This window comes from Schistocerca americana, chromosome 3 (genome assembly GCF_021461395.2).
Source record: "Schistocerca americana isolate TAMUIC-IGC-003095 chromosome 3, iqSchAmer2.1, whole genome shotgun sequence".
Taxonomy (NCBI): Eukaryota; Metazoa; Arthropoda; class Insecta; order Orthoptera; family Acrididae; genus Schistocerca; species Schistocerca americana.
In genome coordinates this window covers 138,561,495-138,585,660 of record NC_060121.1, presented here as the reverse complement: position 1 = coordinate 138,585,660, position 24,166 = coordinate 138,561,495, and the positions used below count along the sequence as shown (strand labels likewise).

The following is a 24,166-nucleotide window of genomic DNA, read 5'->3' as shown; positions in this document are numbered from 1 at the left end:
AGATCCCCCAAAGCGGGTGGTGGGCATTGAAGTCCCCAACCAGCAAATAGGGGGATGGAAGCTGACCAAGAAGATGAAGGAGATGAAGGAGATCAGCTCGTGCCATTGGTGTGGACAATGGAATGTATACAGTACAAAGAGATAACGTGTATCCAGAAAGGGAAAGACGGACGGCGACAGCTTGGAAGGAACTGTTTAAGGGGATTGGGTGATAATGGAGAGTATCATGGAGAAGAATCATGAGTCCTCCATGGGCTGGAGTGCCTTCAACAGAGGGGAGGTCATATCGGACGGACTGAAAATGAGAGAGAGCAAAGCGGTCATGGGAACGAAGCTTTGTTTCCTGAAGACAGAAGATGACCGGCGAGTAGGATCGTAAGAGGATCGACAATTCATCCCGATTGGCTCGAATGCCACGGATATTCCAGTGGATAATGGACATAGGGTGAAAAGAAAATGGAGGAATGTGACCAAGGGTGCTGTCAACTCAACGACTGCTCAGAGCTTGCGACCGACAGCAAGGAATGGCATTCAGCCGAAGGCAGAAGATCCTGATCCATAGGTTGGTCAGGAGCAGCTCCTGCCACCAGCAGTGCGCCTCGGCGACACAGAAGACGGCCGAGGGCGATTTCCGCCAGGTGGTGCTGTAGATGGGACACGCCTTGGCGGAGAAGGAGAGGAACTGGGTTTCTTTGTAGCCTTCTTGGAAGTATGATGTTTAGATAAAGGAGGAACCGATGGTTGTGAAGTTGCGGTTCGTAAAAACTCTTCACGAGTATGCTCTTTTTTCGAAGACTTGGTGTCTGACTTTTGGGCTCGAGATTTAGCAGAACCCGACGAAGGGTGAGCCAGAGAGTGGGCAGGCAAAAGTGGTGAGGTTGAACGGGCGATCTTTGCGCTGGCCGATCTGACGACCGTGGCACTAAAGGTGAGGTCGCAAGTCTGCGTGGCCGCCTCCTTTGTTGGACGAGGAGAAGCAAGGACAGTGCTGTATTTTCCCATCTGAGGCACGGTGGGCTGTCGACTGGCGAATAATTTTCGAGCAGCAAAGGTCGACACCTTTTCCTTCACTCTTATTTCCTGGATCAGCTTTTCGTCCTTAAAAACAGGGCAATCTCGAGAGGAAGCAGCGTGGTCACCCATACAGTTGATGCAGCGAGGGGATGGAGGTGGACAAGCACCCTCATGGGCATCCTTGCCACACGTAACACATTTGGCCGGATTGGAACAGGACTGGCTGGTGTGATTGAACCACTGACATCGATAGCAACGCGTAGGGTTTGGGACGTAAGAGCGAACGGAAATTATCTCATAGCCTGCTTTGATTTTCGATGGGAGTTGAACTTTGTCAAATGTCAAGAAGACAGTGCGGGTTGGAATGATGTTCATGTCAACCCTTTTCATAACCCTATGAACAGCCGTTACGCCCTGGTCAGGCAGGTAGTGCTGAATTTCTTCGTCAGACAATCCATCGAGGGAGCGTGTATAAACGACTCCACGCGAGGAATTTAAGGTACGGTGCGGTTCCACCCGGACAGGGAAGGTGTGAAGCAGAGAAGTACGCAGCAATTTTTGTGCCTGGAGGGCACTGTTTGTTTCTAACAACAGGGTGCCATTCCGTAATCTGAAACAAGACTTTACAGAACCTGCAATTGCGTCGACACCTTTCTGATTAATGAAAGGGTTGACCGTGGAGAAGTCGTGACCTTCGTCAGACCGAGAAACAACAAGGAACTGTGGCAACGATGGAAGAACTGTCTGTGGCTGAGACTCAGTGAACTTACGTTTGTGAGCAGACATAGTGGAAGGTGAGGAAACCATTGCGGAAGAATCCCCCATGATTACCGGCGTCTCCAATGGCGCGCTCCTCCCTTGTGGGGGGCCTCACTGAGGGCACTCCCGCCTTAGGTGATTGTTCACACCTCAGGTCACACCTCCCAACAAATGGACGGAGGGACCAATCGGCACTTTCGGAAGGTATCAGCTCGGGTAATCACCCCTCCCTGGGCCTGGCCGTTACCAGGGGGTATGTACGTGTCCTACCTGTCTACCCGGGGCGGGGAATTACGCGTTACCCCGTCACCGGCTACGCATGGAAGTGCGTGGGTCGGCCTTCAGACACGCACAAGGAGGAAGAAAGAGAAAGGGAAAGGAAAGAAGAGGAGTCTCAAACGCCGCAGCGGAGAAAAGGGCAAAGAGAAGAGGGAAGGAAAAGAGAAGGACAGAGGAAGGACGAAGACTTGCAAGTGTAGAAAGCAAGGAATTTGGAACAGCTTCGAGCGTCTGTCTCCGGACGTAGGCACAAACCATACTCCCAGAGGGGGAGAAAGGGAAGGAAAGAGCCAGAGGTGAGGGGGGGGGGCGAAGATGGGGGACGGGGAAGGCTGCGGAAAGGGAAGGTATGCAGCCCGGAAAGGAAGGAGGGCCACATGAGCTCGGGGTCCCGTGCTCGCTACACACGTGTCCACAAAAGAGTTGTGGACCCCCTGGGGGGATGTCACCAAGATGATTACAATCAGAAAGAGCTACAGATTGGGTAGCATAACAAGCTTTTATCAACAGGGAACCCAACTGTATCTGAGACACTCCACACTGCCAAACTTTTCTTTGATATTTTCCACAAAAAATAGTGGTTTTGTGGAGATGAATGTGTCCCCATCCATCCTAGTACAGACCAGGTAGCGGGGAAAGTGTTTCACGTCAAGCTGGCGAGCCTTGCACTTGTCCCAGAATGTAGCAAGGAGAGGGAAGGCCAAAGGGTCATAAGAAGCAGCATTCAATCCGTTACCTCGAAGAGATGGCCTTAGGAGCTATGGCCGAATTTTTGGAGCTTGATACACTGCACGCAAAAAGCATCTGCCCTGATACCACCCACTCGGATCAGGGGCTCATCACATGGGTCCCACCCAGCCACAGCAAGGGCAGTCTTTCACCGTGGCCATTGCTGAAAGTTGCAATGATCTGGAATGACAAATAACCACTCCTAGACTTACAGGTGGAGGCAACAGCTCAGGTATCAGAAGTGCGATCCCTGTGTTGTCAGGGAGATGAGCCAGATGGGTACATAACAGCCCCACCACATGGATTGGCTACACATGTTGATGACATAGTGGGGTGGAGGAGGTGGCTATAGCAGAGAAGAAAGAGGTGAAGGAAGGGAGTAGAGGAATTCATGCCATAGATGCTAGGGAGGGAGTTCTTCCCCACATGGCTCACACTACAGACAGAAAATTTAGAAGTGAAGGTCAAACCCCAAAGAGGACCAAAAATGCCAAAGAGGATGAAAGAGAAAAAGCAAGGCAAACGAAACCACAAGGAATATAGGAAACAAGGTGGACAGCCACATCAACATACTTAAGAAGACCAAGGAAGGGGGAGGAGGCGCAGCGCAGAAGGAGTGAGGATGGGGAGTGAAGGGCACGGGGAGGAAATGCAGCCCGGGAAGGAAGGAGAGGCTGCAACAGCTGTGGACTGTGTGGGTGCCATGCATAAACTCACGAAAGAACTGTGAGCCTTGGGGAGTTCACTCAGTACGCACTATGTCATACTTGCATACTGCAAGACTGAATGCCACCTGACAGTGTTACAGGCATGTCATGTTGTAAGAAAAGTTTGTAAGTGGAGCAGAGATAAATAGGGTATCATTCTACTGACAATAAAGGAATGTGGAAATCTTTTGAGATAAGTGACTGTGGCAAAGTTCAGATTGATATGGTCTGGAACCTGGAAATGAGCATATAAGAAAATGGCGAAGCTGGTTGGTTGTCTGTGAGCTACTGTCATGAGCATCTACTGAAAGTGGTTGAAGGACGGTGAAACCACGAGTAGATGACCATGTGTTGAAATACGGATGTCGGAGACTTGCTCACTCTGTAGCCGGTAATCTGCAGCAGATCTGATGACACAGTAGAATGCTGGTCCAGGCACAAGTGTTTCGGAGCACACTGTTCAGGGCACTTTGTTGAACATGGGGCTCCGTACCGGGTGACACCTATGTGTTCCCATGTTGACCCGACATCTGCACGAGGCTATTGAGACTAGTGTGTGGATCATGGAAAAATGTTGTCTTGTTGTGTGAATCCCATTTCTTCTTACACTAACTTCATGTTAACGTCTGAATATGCCATCACCCAGGGGAACAGCTGCTCGAAACATATATGGCACCATGAATGCAGGATGGTGGGGGTATGCTATGGGGAAATTCACCTGAGCTTTGATGACAATGGCACATTCCAGCAGGATAACTGTCCACATTACAAGGCCAAAAGTTAGTTACAGTGGTTTAAGGATCATGAAGTGAATTCATTTTGATCTCTTGGCCACTAAATTCACATGATCTGAACTCACACATGATCTGAACACATCTGGATGCTATCGGGCATCAGCTCCATCCCCACAAATCCTCAACCAGTAATTCATGGGAACTGTTTGACCTGTGACTAGCGTGCGGACATCTTGTATCACATACCTCCAGAAACCTTCCTAGAACCAAGCCACACAGAATCACTGTTCTATTGTGTTCCCAAGAGGTACCAAAATGCTATAAAGCAGGTGGTCAAATTATGTTTTGGTTATTCAGTATATGAATCAGCCTACAAGCTAAACAATTTTCAATAAACAACGGGAGACAATGTCTTGAAAGAAACACGTATAGAAGAGCACTTTAATTGTTCTAAATTACTGGACATGAATACAGTGTGAACACTGTTCAGAGAGAACACAAGCTACTTAGTGCAGCTGTTGTTGAGAGGGCGTGAAATCTTATGCTGAAAGATAGTACAGGAGGGTTTATGGAAAGGTTCAGAGCAGAAAAGTTTCTATACACACAGTTTTGCATGAATATTTAAACTTCGTGAAATCTTATGCTGAAAGATAGTACAGGAGGGTTTATGGAAAGGTTCAGAGCAGAAAAGTTTCTATACACACTGTTTTGCATGAATATTTAAACTCTGGCTCAGTGTCTGCAGAATTCGTGCACAAGTTCCGTCGAAGGAACAGAAGCAAAACCAATCTTGACATTTCATGGTACATGCCGTGAAAATAAAAAATGATCCCCAATTTCTTTATACGCCAATAACTGAAGATGAGTTAGGAAAAATATGGATACACTGAAATCCAATAAGAGGATGAATCAAAATCAGGTTTATGCTGAGTTTCTTCTTTAATATCTATGGAACTGTTTATTCAGAATACACAGTGGAAGGGCAAATAGCAATGAAAGAGATCTATGCAGAGGTTTTCTGACAACCCTGTGATACAGTTCAGCATAGGAAGACAGGTACTCTGGAAGTTGTGGTGGGGAGAAGAGGGGAGGGGAGGGGAGGGGAGGGGAGGGGAGGGGAGGGGAGGGGAGGGGAGGGGAGGGGAGGGGAGGGGAGGGGAGGGGGGGAGGGGAGCGGAGGGGAGGGGAGGGGAGGGGAGGGGGAGGGGAGGGGAGGGGAGGGGCTAGCACTGAATAATGACAGCGTTCGATATCCTTCATTCCACTTGATACAGATTGTCTTGGAAAAAAAAGAAAGAAATCCAGATTTTTCTGAGCTCCCTATTTGCAAAGCCTTGGTGACGGCAGAGGTCTACCTTGAATGGAACTGAGATCCCCATACCTTCCGGTATGTAACATATTTCTCCTGGATGATGGTCAGGTACTTTTTAGATAAAACAGCTATGAGGGTCATTTGAAAAGTCCGTGCAAAAATAAAAACTACTTACGTGTTTGGGGTAAACCTTTTTTTATTTTCCGACACAGTCTCCTTTTAGACTTATATACTTCATCCAATGCTGTTCTGATTTGTTGATCCCTTCCAAATAATAGGAATTGTCCAAGTCTGCAAAATAGCTATTAGTTACTGCAATCACCTCCTCGTTTGAATAAAATCTTTGTCCCGCCAGCCATTTCTTCAAATTGGGGAACAAATAGTAGTCTGAGGGAGCCAAGTCTGGACAATAGGGGGGGGGGGGGGGGGGGTGAAATGAGTTGGAATCCTATTTCCATTAATTTTGCGACCACAACTGCTGAAGTGTGTGCTGGTGCATTGTCGTGATGGAAAAGGACTTTTTTTGCATTCCAATCGCAGGTGTTTTTCTTGCAGCTCGTTTTTCAAACAGTCCAATAACAATGAATAATATGCACCTGTAATAGTTTTACCCTTTTCCAGATAGTCAATGAGGATTATCCATTGTGAGTCCCAAAAGACAGTCGCCATAACCTTTCCGGCCGAAGGAATGGTCTTCGCCTTTTTTGGTGCAGATTCTTCCTTGGTAACCCATTGTTTAGATTGTTGTTGGTCTCAGAAATATAGTAATGTATTCATGTTTCATCCACAGTTACAAAACAATGCTTAAAGTCCTGCAGATTCTTCCTGAACAGCTGCGAACCACCCTTGCAACACTTCACACAATTCCGTTTTTGGTCAAGCGTGAGCAATCGCAGAACCCATCTTGCAGATAGCTTTCTCATGTCCAAAAGTTTATGCAAAATATTATGTACCCATTCATTTGAGATGCCCACAGCACTAGCAATCTCACACACCTTAACTCTTCTGTCACCCATCACCATACCATGGATTTTATCAATGATTTCTGGATTCGTAACCTCCCCAGGGTGTCCAGATCGTTCAGCATCACTTGTGCTCATATGGCCACTCCGAAAATATTGAAACCACTTATAAACTATTCTAATCGAAGATACAGAGTCACCATAATGTTTATCAAGCTTCTCTTTAGTCTCCTGAGGCGTTTGCCTTTCATAAAGTAATGTTTAATCACCACATGAAATTCTTTTTCGTACATTTTTTGACAATCACTCGACTTTCTTGATTCACACGAATGCCAAACACAAAGAAATAGACCAATATAGTTGAAACTTGGTGTGCATTCTTTCCGAAGATGCAACTAACTAAACATGACCTCGATATGTGCCAGTGGTGCCGTCTCTCGGACTTGACATGGACTTTTTAAACACCCCTCATATTTCTTCACATAGTCTTCCGTTTTAAATTAATGAAAAGGACACATTGCTACTCACTATATGGTGGAAATGTTGAGTAGTAGAGAGACACGACAAAAAGACTAATAAACAAATAAGCTCTTGGCAAAAAGGCCTTCTTCTGAAGCACACAAAACACACACACGCACACACACACACACACACACACACACACACACACACACACGCGCGCGCACGCACACATATTTACGAAAAAACACAACTCCCACACACAATCCAAGGCCAGACAGAGATATGGCCTCGGCAACCAGGCAGGGGTCATTTTTGTGGGAGTTATGTGTGACAATTATTGAACTATTTGAAATAAAATTGTCAGAAGTTATGACAGAATAATTGGTGCGATATTCCTTGATGGCAGGGTGACTACCATATAGTACATGAAGGTTTTGGAAGATGATTTCACCCCCATTACCCGAAGTGATCCTTATTTTGAAAAGATGTGGTTCATGCAAGACGGAGGTCGACCCCATCATCGTAGGAGTACATTTGATGTCCTGAAAGAGCACTTTGGGGAACACGTTCTGGAGTGGGACACGAAATTGAAGTGTCACTCATCCACCAGTGTCAGCCCAGTTTGCAGGTGAATATAAGATTAATTTAGTTTTGTTTATGTATTTTTTGTAATATTTGTAATGGTTGTGAATTGTCTAAAGTTTGTATTTATTTTTTATGTTTCATGTACGGAGAGGGCGGCACAACGAACGGAGACAGCATCTTCACTGCCGGGACCAGAGAGAAAATTGCTGGGCACTATACATCGCGGGTCGACAGCCAAAGAGCAACAGAAGATCCTGAAACCGAGTTGTTGCGTCGTGCTTCTAAAAATTGAAAAATTATGATTTTTTAATGTTTCTACAACAATGACGTCATAGAAAGTTTAATCATGTTGTAAATGTTCAGTTCTATCTTGTCAAGGCTCAGGTTCACGTCTATATCTACGAAGACAATAAACTAGTGGATGCTACTGAAGTTTAAATATGTGTTCTGAGAATTTATTTATGAAGAATTATCTTAATTAATTAATTAATTAATTTATTTATTTATTTATTTATTTATTTATTTATTTATTTAATTATTATTATTATTATTATTATTATTATTATTATTATTATTAATTATTAATTTATCATTAATTTTGACAACGTTTGTTGCGAGTTTGAATCTCGAAACTTTATTCAATGTGGTTCTAATATCTATTAAAGCAGATAACTTGCATTAATATAATTTCTGAGGAGAAACAAACGACATCTAAATTGAAAAAGTTTGCGCAAACCAATTGGACTGAGTGACGTAATTCTGCGCATACGACTCAAATGATGATGTTTTAATTACAGTTTCATTCAAGAACCATTCAGAGACAATTAAAAAAGAGTTTAAATAATTTTGAAGTGTGTTGTAACTGACGTAGGTGACGAAATCTGCACATGGTCATATGTCAAAAGAAAATCATTTATACAAAACTTACGTCGTTACACTACAGTTCTGGCTCTGGGGTACCCAGAGGCCACTGCCATGGGGTACGACTGGTTGCCATATTCTCCGGATCTGAACACATGTGACTCCATTTTGGGAGGCTGTATTAAAGACAAGATGTACAGAAATAGCGCCAAAACCTTTGCCGAGCTGAAAACAGTTATTCAGGAAGTCATCGGCAGCATTGATGTTCCGACACTTCAGTAGCCCATGCAGAATTGTGCTATTCATCTGCGCCACATCATCGTCAATGAGGGCAGACATATCAGACATGTCATAACCTAAATCTGAATACCTGTAGTGACATTTTCATGTTGAATAAAGTGTACACCGTACTTCGAAACTAATTTCTAATTTGCTGTTTTTTCACATAGTTCAATAATTGTCACTGTGTGTGTGTGTGTGTGTGTGTGTGTGTGTGTCTGTTTTGTCTACATCAGTAGAAGGCCTTTTGCCTGAAAGCTTACTTGTCTAGCAGTCTTTTTGTTGTGCCTGTCTGTGACTCAAGATCTCCACTATATGGTGAGTAGCAATCTATCTCTTCCAAATATCAGTTCAGTATCTAAATATTTTAATTAACAGTGAGCTGACACTAAAAATCATTGTGAAATGGACAGAGGTTCCCCATTTCACCCACATTCCTATTTTCTGTTTCTTTGCTTCACATAATGGTTGAAATATACTGCATAAGCACTTTGAAGTACATAATGAATTGGAGGATATATATCTACAAACAGAAAAAAATATGTTATATCATAACATTATAACCTATAATAAAATGCCTTTGAAACAAGACAAATCAAGAGGAATGAAATTTACCTTTAAACATAGGGTTTTGCAGGTGCTCATTAACTTCCTGATGCAGTTTGCGCATCTCATTGATAGAGTATGCCAAAGGCTCCATTCTGCCACCAAAAGGTGGGTCAAGTACCAATAAAATGCCATCATTGGCGTCCGTTAGTAAGAAAGGCTTCAGTACTTCTTCCAAGCAAGAGGAGTCAAAGAAGTAGTTGTTAAATGAATTGTACCAGCAGAATTTATCTCGACTGTGAAAGCTATGCTGAAATTCAAAAATAAACTATTAATAAAATAAACATTTAATGCCCACGATACATTTTAAAATAAAGTAATACCTTACAATCAAATATGTGAAGATTCTATTCTTCACATGCTAATCTCTGACAAAATCTCATAAGATTTTCACAGGCAACGTGAGTGTAGCTCGTGGCTACATGGAAGCCTCTTATCTCATCAAAAATGATATCGTGGAAAAAAGATATCATTAATTAAACTTTTATCTAAAATCATCTGCTCAGTTTAGTAGTTCAGATATTTAATCATCATGGCATACTACACCAAATAACTAACAGATAGTGCTGTTAGTTCTGTAATACACCAAAGAAACAATAAATAGTGTTATCAGTTTCGTTTCGTTGTTTTTTTTTTGTTTTTTTTTTTTTTTTTTTTTAATTCATTGACATGTATTTTCAGAAGTTTGAGTGAGCAACAGAATTAAGTCCCACAATCTTGTCTTTATGAATAGAAACAAAGAACGAAAGTATTTGGATGCACAGATTTCATTTTGTGTATTAAAAACTGAATACCATTGCTTTGCTTCTTTCAATAGGTTTTATTTATATTCTTTGCAAGGAAAAATGAATTTATTAAGTCTGCTTTATGATTTTGGTGCCTATTCATTACATTTTAATTTTGGTTTGTTTACAAATAAAAATGCCCAGAAAATTGTCGAATTTTCCTTCACAAACCAGAACGTCTAAAAGACTGTGAGGACTGTACTGTTTCAAGAACCCAAAGACCATGAAGTGAGGGTTATTGTGGCTCGAGAACATCAAGCTTTAACTCGGTCTTTGGAAACTCCTTCCACAAGTGAGGAGCAACATAATTTGATCAAGAGTGTCATGTATTATCTCCCCCTGATTCACACAGGCTTAAAGTTACTTATCTCCAAAGTAACATCATACAAATTTTGATGGGAAATGGGATAGGTGAGAGTTGTTTATACCCCAACTCCTGTTTATTCCTAACAATTTACCATTTTACTTAAATGTTTACAATTCCTGGGGAGCTTACGCTATATTACTACCACAAATAAAGCACATGGACAGGTGCTGCATGTTGCGGTTGTGGACCTTAGTATCAGTTCCTTTTTCCATGGCCAGTTCTACTTGGCTCTCTCCCATGTTACTGAAGCACAAGAGCTCTTCATCCATGTCCCAAACCATACTATTTCAAATGGTGTACAGAAACAAGCTTTGTAAAAATAAATTCCATGCATGCGAAGTCTCGTTGACAGATAGAAACAGACCCTGGGCAAAGCCAGGTTTCTCAGCTAGTATTATGTAACCAGCCATTTATTTATCACACAACACTCAAGCTATTAAGCTCAGATGACAAGTTCTATGTGAGAATGAAAATCAAGTATATCTCCTTAAGCTGAAATACTTACATATCTAGTGTCTATGTCAAGAAGCAGACTGTGCATGTTCCGGTAATCAGAACTGTTTATGTACTCATGTACCCGTGGTGACCCAATACAGAGCAGTTTCCTCAAATTATTTTTCTGTGCTAAGTTCAGTATTACTGATACTGCACTGGAGGAAAACAGGTACTGAGCCTCTTTTTTGTCCCTCTCTGAAGGTTTCAGTAGCTGCAAAAGGAAAAGTGATATAAGCATCATTGGTATGGAAATTTCAAGGTAAACACTGGAAATAAATTAAGATATATTTTTGCTAAGTTGGTAGAAGGGGGTCCACCACAATAGGAATATCTAGAGCTAGATTTACAAAAATGGACAGAAATAGAAAGAATATGAAGTTTAAAACTGCTGACATTCATTTCTGAGCTATGTTTCAGTTTAAGAAGATACCTGTTCAAATTATTGTGCATATCTAACCAAATTATTACTGATCATGGATCCTGTATTTTTACCCATAGTTCCTCACTGGGAAAGTGAGATGTACACTCTAAGGTAAACCTGACCAACAGACACCCACCTCAGTGACTTACAAGGGGACCCTCCATATTGTAAATCACGGATCTTGATGTGCTTCAAATATGTTGTAGAGGCACTTACCCTGAGTACCTGGATATCCAGTATTTTAGCGATGGGCCTTGGTTTTTGAGAAAATCAATTTTGAATTTCATTGCACACTTTGTACACCTGTAACATTACATACATTCTGAACAAGTCAGTGTAGCGCAGCGGTAAAGGTTCACAGCTACTGCGCTGGAGGTACCGTGTTCAAATCCTGCTAGTGTACTTTTTTTTTCTTTTTTTTCCAAAATCGACCAAATTTTTCAATTTTATTTCAAAGAATATCAACAAACAGTGTAAGGTGTGCGAAATTATAAAGATATATTCAGTTATTAATTTCTTCTGTCATACAATATTACAAAATTTTATTTTTCATCATCCACATTGCTTGATGTGTCAGAACAATATTGTGGGTAATACTTACCATAGAAACAACTGAAGCACAAATTTTCGCTGCACCACGCGTATTTTATGAAAGCAACCATCTTGCAGGTGCAAGGTTACATCATGAGCAATACCGGGAAATGCAATTCTTTTGCATTAAAAAAGATTTCTCTTTCATCCAGTAGTTTCAATGCGAACCATGCGTATCTAATCATGCTTTCAAAATTAGGTGCGCTGAATTGATGTAAGATTAGCGAATGTAATTTTATCTAATCTTCCCTAGAAGCAATCTCTCCATTGTCTTTCATCAAGTCGGGAGCATTCTGAATAATTTTCGTGAAGATTTTCACTTGTGGGTAAAAATAAACATCTAGGCTGGCAATAAGGCGTGCACTTTGGTGGGACCACTTTTAGGTTGCAGGTGCTCGCTTTCCTTAAATCAGTGGATAGATGATCATATAAAGTTGAATTGGTTTGCCCTCCCCACAAATCGATAATGTACAAAAAATGTTTTTGTCCCATGTGCAGAAGAATTACAGAACGCAAAAATTCTTTGAACACCAGTTTCGTGAACCTCCTGGATTTCGTGCAGGACACAAACTACATTTCTGTATTTCCCAGTTAATTCATCTACTCATTTTTGAATGTTAGGACCAAATTTTCTGGACGGTTCTTGCATAAGTAAAAAAACATGGGATCACCTTTCCTGAGGCTGTTATGGTATACTGGGCCGTATAAGAATGAATAGCTTTTTTCTCAGACGAGAACGGTTTTCATTCCTTTTTTCAAAAGTGATCTATTATATGTTGCCTGATACTGGCAGCCAGTTTGATCAGTGTCGATTACGAAGTCACGGTCAAAATTCTCCATGAGTATTCTAGTTTGTATGTGGAATAGTTCGGCAGCTGCTGAAACTTCGTCTATCGTTGCAAATTCTTTACAGCTGACGAACTTAGTAATTTTTCTTTGTGGAATCTTATGTTTTTTCTTGAACTGCTCAACCCAAGCATGGCTGGCCATGAAATTGAAGCTTTCCAATAAAAAGGGAAGACCAGCATTCATCGCCCACTGCTGTAGAGTTCTTGTTGTCACCTGAGCTCAGAAATAATTTTTATTATTTTCACAAGCCATTCTCTTTTTTTATGATATACTCAACATATATTTCATGTCAATATGATTTACCTGTTCCAAATTCTGCCTCACTTCAACGAACCTTTCGTAAGTCTCACAATCAATGGTTCTCCATTTATTGAGACGAGTTCCACTTCGCTTTACATCCTCTTTTCTTCGATATGGTATCGACTTATGTTTCAATCAAGAAACTCGATGAGATTGCAGACTTTTCAAGCTCCACTTAGGATGTGCTGCACCAAGAGCAACTGCTTTTTCCTTGTAGGACAGAGGCACACAATCTGTCAGTTCTGGCGCATACTCTTCGGAAAAGTAATCACCATCTTCCTCTATCCCCCTACACTGCAAAGTGAAGAGTTTTATTTTTATTGTCAGTCCGAAAGTGAAAATATTCATAAAAAAGTAAAACTTACTGCATCATATTCTCCTAATTCATCTTCTTCGTTGAAATCTATCAATTCATCATCAATAATGATCTGTCTTTCGGCCAAGAGATCCTGTATTGCGATACATATCTCATCGCCAATTGCAATGGAATTGGCAGAGATCATGTTAGGCAGTGTATTCGTTACGAGATTCAAATCGCGGAGTAGATTTTTGGCCTGTTTAATGGCATTTGTGATTTTGCCTTTTGATTCTTCATTCAACTCCTCTACTTGTGGATCTTCTTCTGGCTGCACTACTCCAGAAACACTTGGTTCTTCCATTTCACAGAATTTTTCTAACACGCGGAACTTGAGACGCTTTGTGAGCAACTGACACTGTAGTTAGATGCGAACATAAAGGAAAGCAACTACCATCCTCATTGGCCGGAACTAGGAGCTGAGGTTCCCGTTATGGCTAACGGTACTCACGGGAGAGGGGACGATAATGGGCGGAGATCGATTTCAGGTAATGCAAGAAGCGACCGTTGTACGAACATTTGGAACTCCTACTGCGAACCACAAATGGAATGAATATTTGAAAAAATTAATAAATGAATATATCTTTATAATGTCGCACACCTTACACTGTTTGTTGATATTCTTTGAAATAAAATTGAAAAATTCGGTTGATTTTGGAAAAAAAAAAAAAGTACATGAGCAAGATTCGAACATGGTAGCCGTGAACCTTTACCACCGCGCTACACTGACGTACTCGGAATATATGTAATATTATGGATATACAAAGTGTGCAATGAACTTCAACATCGATTTTCTCAAAAACTAAGGGCCGTCACTAAAAAACTGGATAGCCAGGTACTCAGGGTAAGTGCCTCTACAACATATTTGAAGTGCATCAAAATCCATGATTTACAGTATGGAAGGTCCCCTTGTTAGTCTGAGCTGACTGATTTCACAGAAAACTTGATCACACTCACAATTCTAAGACCAGTTATCTGTAAAAGGTGGTAACACTGTAGCCTGCAGCAGTTTGTACAGGAAAAGTGCTCTTCTTCTCGAGCTGTCCTGTGCTGTACTTGCAAATGGTTTAGCGTTAAAGAACACAAAGTGTTATGTGAAGTCCACTGTTCAAGGTCATTTTGTCTAACAATGCAAACCTCTTCGGGTGAATGAACTCTCCAATATCCACTGTGCTTCAGACAAAACTATTATAATAGCTGGGCAAAGTAGACACAAGCAAATAACACTCCTGCACTTAAATTTATGATTTAGGTTGGCATCAATACACCTGAACATTATTCCTAACTATGGTTTGGCTTTAGCCCCTGACCGTAACTACTTATAGGTGAATAAAAGTCAATTGGGGTGTTTGCTGACCTTTCTCTCTTTTTGCCCAACCACACTGTGTCTTTGAATGCCAGCCAACAGTCTCTCTAGCAGCAAAAGAGGTCCAGACCACCTTAAGCAGGAGACTAGCTATGCAAACAAATTATTTGTATAATTAGTGTAGCTGAAACTTTGCAATACTGTGGGAAATATTTATCTTTCTTGGCATCTTGATGAAATGAGCTGAATAATTCTCACTTAAAATGTGACAAAAGGTGGGTAAACTTTACGTTTTGAATAAAGGAAGCTACTCCCACGCAGCTATTACAAATTTTCTCATATTTCACTCCACAATCTACCCACCATCCTAATGAGAGTAATTACTACAGTACCATCTTTACAGCTTAGTCCATAGTGTGGATGCAGTGAAAAACTCTGTTTTATAATATAGGATGATTCAAAAAGAAAGAACAGATTTCAACTGTGTATTACAGAGAAACTATGAAACATATAAACAGTTTGTGCATGTTACTTAATATAGGGAGGTTCAAAGAGTTATGTTTCCACAGAAACTATACCATACATTCAACACGACCACCATGTGTCGCTCAAGAAACATCAAAATCATTGTCAATTTCATTCCACACATGAATCAATAGGTCCCTTTTTACTGAATTGACAGCTTCAATAATTAGATTTCTCAATTCTTGAAGGGTGGCTGCCATAGGCGAGACAAAGACCCCATCTTTTAAGAATGCCCACGGAAGAAATTGTAAGGTGTGAGGTGTCTGGTGATCTGGGAGGCCCAAAGCAATGAACAAGACCTTGTCATCCACCTCTTCTAACTGAACATTGTGATATGGTACTGTTACGATAATAAGGTGAATCTTAGGTGGGGCACCACTCTACATAAAAATGAAATCACTGGACTCGCCGCGAAATTGAGGAAGCAACCAATCTTGCAGCATGCCTACATATGACATCCCTGTCACAGTTTCTTCTAAAAAAAAAAAAAAGGCCCATAAACTTTGTGAACAGAAATGGCACAAAACACATTCAGTTTTTATTTTTATGAGTCTCTTATGTTCGACAATGATGGCAGGCTTTTGTAACCTCTAAATTCTTATATTATGGCAGTTTACTTCACCCAACAGTTGAAACATCAAGTCATCCAAAAATATGAGTCCTTCAAAAAAAGTGTCCTCTGCCATAACGTGGAGGACTGAAGCATAAAATTGGTACCTGTTGTTATAGTCACCAGGACACAATTGCTACAGTAACTGCAACTAGTAAGGCTTCGTATGCAGGGGTCGTTTCAGAACATGCTACTCTGTTGTTTGAGGAAGTTGAAGTTCCTGGCCTGCCCACCTTATGGGCTTCTGAGGGCACCAGGTGAATTCATCTCAGATAGGCTCAAAATTTTCATCAGAGGTGTGTGGCTGATCAGTTTTCTTCTCTTTTCATATGCAATCAACTTCAAGAATTTTGTGTGCCAGTCATAAATCTTCTTGTGCAGAGGTTCTTGCTAAATCGACAGCATAATGCATGTTGCACTTAAGCAATGAATTGACTTTGTGCAAATTTCAATACACAAAATTATTTCTCTTGTGGTGTAGTCGCCATGTTGCTACAAACACACAACAGTGCAGCTATGTCGAAACTTGAACCTTCCTCTATCCAGTGACATGCATAATTTGTTTCTATCTGCCATAGTTTGTCTGTAATAAACAATTTCATTTTTTTTCCTTTTTGAATCACCCAGTGTAAGTTATATAGTGCAAACTGTGTAAGATTCAAGGAACCACAAGGACCAACCAAATGAGGCAGTGGAGTCACTAAGATACTGACCTCATATTCAGGAGGATAGAGTTTGCACAGTTCAGTCATCCTGATTTAGGTTTCCTGTTGTTTTCCTAAACCATTTCAGACAAAAGCCAGGATGGCTCCTTCAGCAACATCAAGGATAACAATTGTCCATCCTCATAAAAATATCCCTATATATTTTATGTATACATATATTTGACCTATTTACTATTCATTGTATGATGATGTCAAATCGTATGATGATGACAAATCCTATTTCACTGTGAAATGAAACAATGGTAATGCTGCTCTTCTGAAGTGATAGTTACCTTAGCTGTTGGTTTAATTCTTAGTGGAGCAACAGAGTATTTTACCAGTTTTTTTTCCCTTTGCTTCCTCAACAGAGCTTCAGACAACCAGAACAACACACTATTACGCAGTCCCCCCGCAAAAAAACTTTGCTTAGTGAGCTTCCTTAGAATCCTTGCTAAGTATGTGGTATCAGATTCAAAAGATCTTTGATAGTATGGGTTCAGGTATTTTTCATCAACTGAGGATCAATCAACATGAGAAAAATTACTAAGTAACTGGCACCACCATTTCTCTGTGATAGTTAAGAAAATGAAAATGTATTAAATTGTTGAATGCACACTTCTTCCTACCTGCATTTTCCCTCTGAATACTCCATGAAGTACATTTCTGTGTGAAATCAAGTAATCTGTTAACAGAGCTTTTCCACATGTCCACTCTGACCACCATATTTCTACATATTCATGGCAGTTCTGAAATTATACTTGTCTATGACATAATACTACACATATAAATAGTCTGTTACGATATTGAATGTGTTTATCATCTTACTGGTCCCTGGGATTTTTGGCAAGTCAAAAGTTTCTGGCACTATTGTTTGCAGTCATTAAGTTCTTGCTCCCTTCCGCACTAGATAGCTTCAGAAATACGAATCTATTAGAAAACCTTCCACACTACGTAACATCATCAGAAACATGAACCTATTAGAAAACCTATTGTGACACTTTCGATCAGTTTAGGCCTAAGTCCTTCATGAATCCAGCCATGAAAGTCAAAATCGGACAACTTGTCTGAAAGAGCATCACATGGTATTCACTCAGTTTATTACACAAATTTTCTATGGGGTCATCATACCATGTCATGTAGGGGGTCTGAGCTCTACCATCTCAGATGGTTCAAGTGGCTCTAGGCACTATGGAACTAAACATCTGTGGTCATCAGTCCCCTAGACTTAGAAATACTTAAACCCATCCACACCCGAGGCAGGATTCGAACCTGTGACCGTAGCAGCGCGCGGTTCCGGACTGAAATTTTTTTCCTGAAATTTATATAGAATGCAGCTAAAAGACCTATATAAACTTCTAACACATTTCAGCTCCATCTGTAACATGGTACTAGAGTCATTTACATTAGACTCACTTTCTTCAGAACTTCTCAAGTTTGGTAAACAATTGTTCCTGGCCTAATAAAACTATGATCCTGATACTTGTCATCCTGACAGAACTCTTTGTGCTGCATACAGAAATAACATGAATGATGGTCGGACAGCAATACTTGTGATACAATCGGTCTTCACACTTGCTGGAAAATTTTCCCCCTCTTTTCAAAAGTAGTAGATAGATAGTAAATGGCACTAGAATCATGATCATTTGTCAGTGCACTGTCTATCTGTCTGTCAAAAAAACAATTAATGATGAACTTTCCTACAAAATAGTACAATATGATATCAATCTCTAAAATTACCAAAAGTATTTTAAAAGTGACACCTCTGACTTTATAATTGTTACAACCACTTAAAAGGGTGCATTTAAGCCTCTAAAAAACAGTTATTTTCATTTTGGTGTTGTTTCAAATGACATGCAAAAATGTGGATTGCATTTGTGATAAATAAATAATAATTATGTTAATATACATGTTAGTTTATGGTGGATTCTCCATTATCTGCTTGGGATGTATTTTACACACACAAAGTGTAGACCTGCTGCACCTACAGTAACACGCCACTTTGGATGTAATTTACAAAACTTTGAAAATTTGACTTCACATCACACATTACCTATTCCTCATTAAAATTTGGGGAAAATTGGTTGTAATACTTTTTTTTTTTTTTTTTTTTTTTTTTTTTGGCAAGGTTAAAGAAAGACAGTGCCATAGCTACTGCTTTCTTAACTTCATTTATGTTATTTCTGTATTCTGCACAAAAAATTGTCTCAGGATGGCAAGTAGCAGGATTGGAGCTCTGTTAGGTCATGAACAACAATTTGTTCCACTTCATTTTCTTCCAGTTCCAAAGCAATTGGACCTTGTGGAAACAGCTCTAATATCTGTACCAAGTAACAGATTGAGCTCAAATTTGCCAGAAGTTTATATGGCCCTCTTAGGTACTTTATGTACAAATTTCAACAGAAGTGAAGCTAGCTCAATTGGAAGCATTTTCAATGTCTGGTCAATTGACAAAGTCTCATCCCTTGAAAACTTGCATAAAAAGAATATATAAATTTATATTTTCAAAAATAAGAATAATAGTAGATACTGTGGAGTACAGCTCTTTGCAACTGAAAGGGAGCAAACATGTAGTTGCCAGCACCTACTGTGTCAATGGCACACTCCCAAACACAAAGTTTCACAGCCAGCTGAGAACTATTTCGCAAATTTTTATGGTAACACTGACATGTCAGAAAGTGAAATAACTACTGATTTTGTATCCAATCCCTCAACCAGCCATAACTTACAGTGCTGCCAGCTTGTGCAGATTCCCAGACTGAATTCTGAGGGTGATCAGGTTTACTGTCATGTTATTAATTCAGATTTATTCACTGTGGGGACCACCCCATTCCCAAGTTTGGTGTTTAAGACAGTAAATATGGCATGAATTCTTACAAAAGAAAGGGGAGAATTACATGTGTGAACGTGAAGATGTAAGATTTTCCTGGTAAGCAATAGTAAGGAGGTAGGTAGAGGGAAGGTGATTGTTGAGAAGAGAGCAATATGAAGCAAATTATAAATAAAATAATTTCTCTAGGACACAAAAACAGAACAGAGCAGCAGGCAGTATGCTCTTTTTTCCCCAAAATACATTGAAACCTCTTGATGTTGGTACAGGTGCACTTTTGCAAGCAGATAATTCCTATTTCGGCTTGTACAGTGACATACTATTCCTCCATAAGTGTTTTTATCATGCAGGAGACACAAAATTGCTGCCATCGAATGCCATTGCTATTTTAGCCAATTATCTTATATTAGGAAATTAAGAGACATTTAGTATTAATGTTTACATGAAAAGAAGGGAATTAGTGCAGGGATCAATTTCATTATCTATGGAATCTGCGAGAGCAGTAGTCCAAGGGTTATTATGAACATTGAAAAATTGAGTTTTATATAATAATGTGCACCCCAGACAGAGTTTGAAATTAATTCTGGGTTAGCATGATTTAGTACAAATTTATTTACTTATTTATTTATTTCTTCAGAGGAAGAACTCAGATATATTATGTAGAAGATGCAGCACTTCCTTCTCAGAGAATATAGTACTTCAATATGAATCATGAATCATATTATTACTGCTGGCAGTCTCAGTAGGTATCCATGGTTAATGGTGCGCTTCCACATGTTCTGCCGAGTTGTTCTTCCCATTTTCTGCAAAATATTTTCACAACCAATCCATCTGTCTTCTTCAGGTGCTGTGAGTTCTGAGTTCAGTTGTTATGTGCAGGTTTTCAGACATCTTTATTTTGATAGACTCTCCAATAATGCTGTTCCAGAAACTTGGCATTTGCACCATAATACTGGCCTCACCATATTTCATTTCACGGTTTTATTCGATGCAGTGCTTGGTGACACCTGATTTGCTTGACTGTTTAGGTTGGATGTGACGCTGATGTCCCTTGTATCTCTCCTCAATTGTTCTGATAGTCTGCCCCATGTAAGATATGCCACCTTCACATGGAATGTAATACACATCCTGCTTTTGGAGGCAAGACTGTCTTTAACTTTACAAAGAGTGAGATGAAAAGTAGTTGAAGGGAGTGAAACACCATGTTCCCACATGAGTTTACCAATCTTTCCGGGTGGTGGGCCAGCATAACATAGATAAGTGAGTTTTGCCTTCTCTTCCTCACTTTCAGTCTCAACCTGTTTTTCAGGTGTTCTTGATTTGACTGCATCAACCATTCAAACTCATGACCAGAGTACCTGTTCCTCCAGAACACTAAATGTAGATGTAGTAATTCTTCAGTGAGGCTCTCCTAGTCTGAAAGTCTTCATACTCTATGGAACAGAGCTTTCAGCATTGAATTTCTTTGTGATGTATGGTGATGGCTCGAGGCACAGACACACAGATCAGTGGTATTTGTTGTGTTTTGTTTGGTTTAGGACACAAAAACAACTAAGTTAATGAGAGCCCATGTCATAAGCTTAGACCATCAAGAAGTAAAAGAACTGAAAAGTGACTATATATTAAGCCCAATCAACGGAAGGAAAGCGAAGTAAGAACAAGGACTTCCTCATGCAGAAAGGTCCACAAAATAAGAAGTAGAGACAGCTGAGGTCCCGAATCAAATATTAAATGTCATTCGCCATATTGTTATGACAGATAAAAAGTAAAATGCAGTCGACAACCTGTGCTTTGTTTGCCAAAACAGCCAACAATGCAGACAGCAAACATATATGAGAACATAAGTGGTTAAAAAAGGGCATTCGGTCAGGAAATGGTGAGGTGTTAAAGGTTGACGACAACGAGCACAAAGTGTGGGCACTCACCACTTAACAAATGGTGGTGGCTAAATCGACAATGCCCAATACTCATCCTAGCTGTAACGATATTGCGGCAAATAGGCCAAGATAAGGTCGGCCAAGCTGCTGGGACAGGTTTAATTCTCCAGAGCTTGTCCCCATGAAGAGAATACCAGTGGTGATGCCAAAATAACACCACCTGCCAAAAGATGGCAACATGGAGATCATCCAAAAGGATCGAAGAGCTAGTGGACAGAGGTAGGACAGCAGCCTTGGAAGTAGCGTCAGCAGCCTCATTTCCCATCAGACCAACATGACCAGGAATCCACATGAACCTCACAGTGGCCCCTAAACAGTGAGCAAATGGAAGGTTTCTTGGATGTGTTGCATTACGGGATGGACTGTGGACTGCATACAGAGGCTCTGAAGGGCGCTTGGAGAACAGGAGCATATGACACAATTAAAAAGCCAGTGTCGCCGGATGTATTGGGTGGCCTGATCGAGGGCAAAGAGCTCCACTGTAAATATTGAGGAAAGTTCTTTGAGCCAATACCAAAAATGGTTGGTGCCAATGATGAAGGCACACGTGACACCATGGTCAATCTTAGAGCCATCATTCTGCATGAAGGTGCTGTCACTTTGTTGCGTGCAAAGGTCAAGAAACTAACTGCAATAGATCGACCCACAGTAGTTTCCTAGTGAATGAACACAGGCCGCTGCCTGAAGCTAAGGTGGTGAAGGGTTCACACCCATTGGGAACGTGGGAGATAGCATGAAGTAAAACTGCTGAAGTAGGAGCCGAAAGCAAACTTCATGAGGTAACAGAGAAGAGGGAATGCCCCATACTGGAAGTCAAGGGAGTCATCAAAAAAAGGAGGCGTAGGATGGGTGGCTAGGCATGGCAGACAAACAGCATGCATATCTGCTGAGGAGAACATTATGCCGGTATGACTGTGGCAGTTTGGCAGCTTCTGCAAAGAGATTCTCAACCAGGCTAGTGTAAAAGGCACCAATGACCAAACGGATTTCACAATGGTGGATTGTATTAAGATGACATAAGATGGACGAACATGCAGATGAATAAACAAAACACCCATAGTCTAAGTTTCGAATGGACAAGGCATCAGTACAAATGAAGGAGAGTGGTCCAATCCGCTCCCCAAAAAGCACAACTTAGAACACATAGGACACTGGGAGACTGGATAGTGTGTTGCCAGGTAAGACACATAGGAGGACTAAGAAAGTTTTCCATCAAGCATGAGTGTCAGGAATTTCATAGTTTCAGTGAACAGAATAACAACAGGACCAAGATGTACAGAAGGTGGAAGAAATCGATTGCACTGCCAGAAATTCATTCAAATTGTTTTGTCAGTAGAAAAGTGAAAGGCACTGTCGATACTCCACTAGTACAGATGATCAAGACATCGCTGAAGATGCTGCTCAAGGAGACAAGTCCATCAAGAACTGCAATAGATCACAAAGTCATCCATGAAAAGGGAGCCGCAGGTGCCTGGTGAGGAAACAGGCCATAATAGGGTTAATGGCTATAGCAAAGAGGATGCTGCTCAGGACAGAACCTTGAGGTACCCTGTTCCCCTGGAAGAAGGTGTTCGACAAAGCCAAACCCACTCACACCTCAAAATCCCAGTCCTTTAAAAATTCCTGGAGGAAACAGGACAGTTGGCCTAGGAAGCCCCACATGTATAGGGTATGGAGGGGCCAGTCCTCCAGCACATGTTGTACACTTTCTCCAGATAAAAAGTCAGTCACAGTCTGGTATTTCTGCAGAAAACCATTCATGACAAAGTGATGAGATGGTCAACAGCAGAATGGCAAGTGACCCAATCTTTCAAGTTTAACCAGTTTCAGAGTTATGGCTTATAGTAATGTTTTGAAGTGTAATGGGCACTTGATTTTAAACTTTTTCAGCCCACATCTTTCGTACTATAGTGAAATTTAGTGCTAATTATTGTAATGTTATGAGAACTATCTAATGTATTTATTTATAATGTAATGACTATCATTTGCCATTAGCATTAAACATTTTTTGTCTTAGACTTCAGTCAGAAGAAAAAGTAAGTGTACTAAAGTAGGGTATTTTGTCTGATTTTTTTCATGTACTGTGGTGGAGGAGAACCACCTCCAAGGGAACTGATAGCAGTGCATTTGCTTGCTAACTGCATGGGCAACTTGGTGAGAAAGTGGGAAAAAGCTCATTAAAAGTGTGGAAGTGCTTGTGGAAAATACTGATACAAGTGAAATTTTCTGTCTATTGCAACCCATGAGGATTTATTATTTGAAGCAAGACAGGACTTGTATCAAATGATATGTATCTTTAAATGCAATCTTCGCTTACCCAAAAAGGACATCACTTATGATGAAGAAGCCGAATTTTTGTTAAAAGTATAGCTTGTGGATATTTTATGTAAATGTACAATACACTGTATGAAGTTATTTTATATGTGGATTTTCATATGACCAGTTCACATAAGTATAAATTTGAAAAAAAACATATGTACTGTAGTTTTGATAAGATTTCTTATGTAATATTTTTTTGGGTGTAAATTTTAAACCCAATTTCTAGAGTCACTTGTGGTCATGAATTGCCCAGTTAGCCATTTACAATATCTATCTGGTCAATCCAATGAGTGGGTGATGTGACAAAGCAAGCTGGGATATTTTTACTTCCCCTCTTGTTTTACAATCTGCCTCCTTAAATTCATTCTTTTTACTTTTAACTATTTACCATTAACATACATGAATTTAATCTCCATTTTCATAAAAGAGAAAGAATGGCCCTCAGTTTTACAGAATATAGCACCAGATCTAATTTTGTGCTTAGTT

At 40.5% G+C, this 24,166-nt stretch overlaps 1 protein-coding gene across 1 annotated transcript in view; it reads right to left on the bottom strand.

The window, feature by feature from the left end:
- The window catches only part of LOC124605789 (rRNA N6-adenosine-methyltransferase ZCCHC4), an 85,071-nt gene that overhangs the window by 41,017 nt on the left and 19,888 nt on the right, over positions 1-24,166 (bottom strand). Inside the window, exons 4-5 of the mRNA XM_047137680.1 lie at positions 10,947-11,147; positions 9,299-9,539 (exon numbers count right to left, since the gene is read on the bottom strand). Of these exons, the coding sequence (XP_046993636.1) occupies positions 9,299-9,539; positions 10,947-11,147 (442 nt within the window). The remainder of the gene's footprint in view (positions 1-9,298; positions 9,540-10,946; positions 11,148-24,166) is intronic.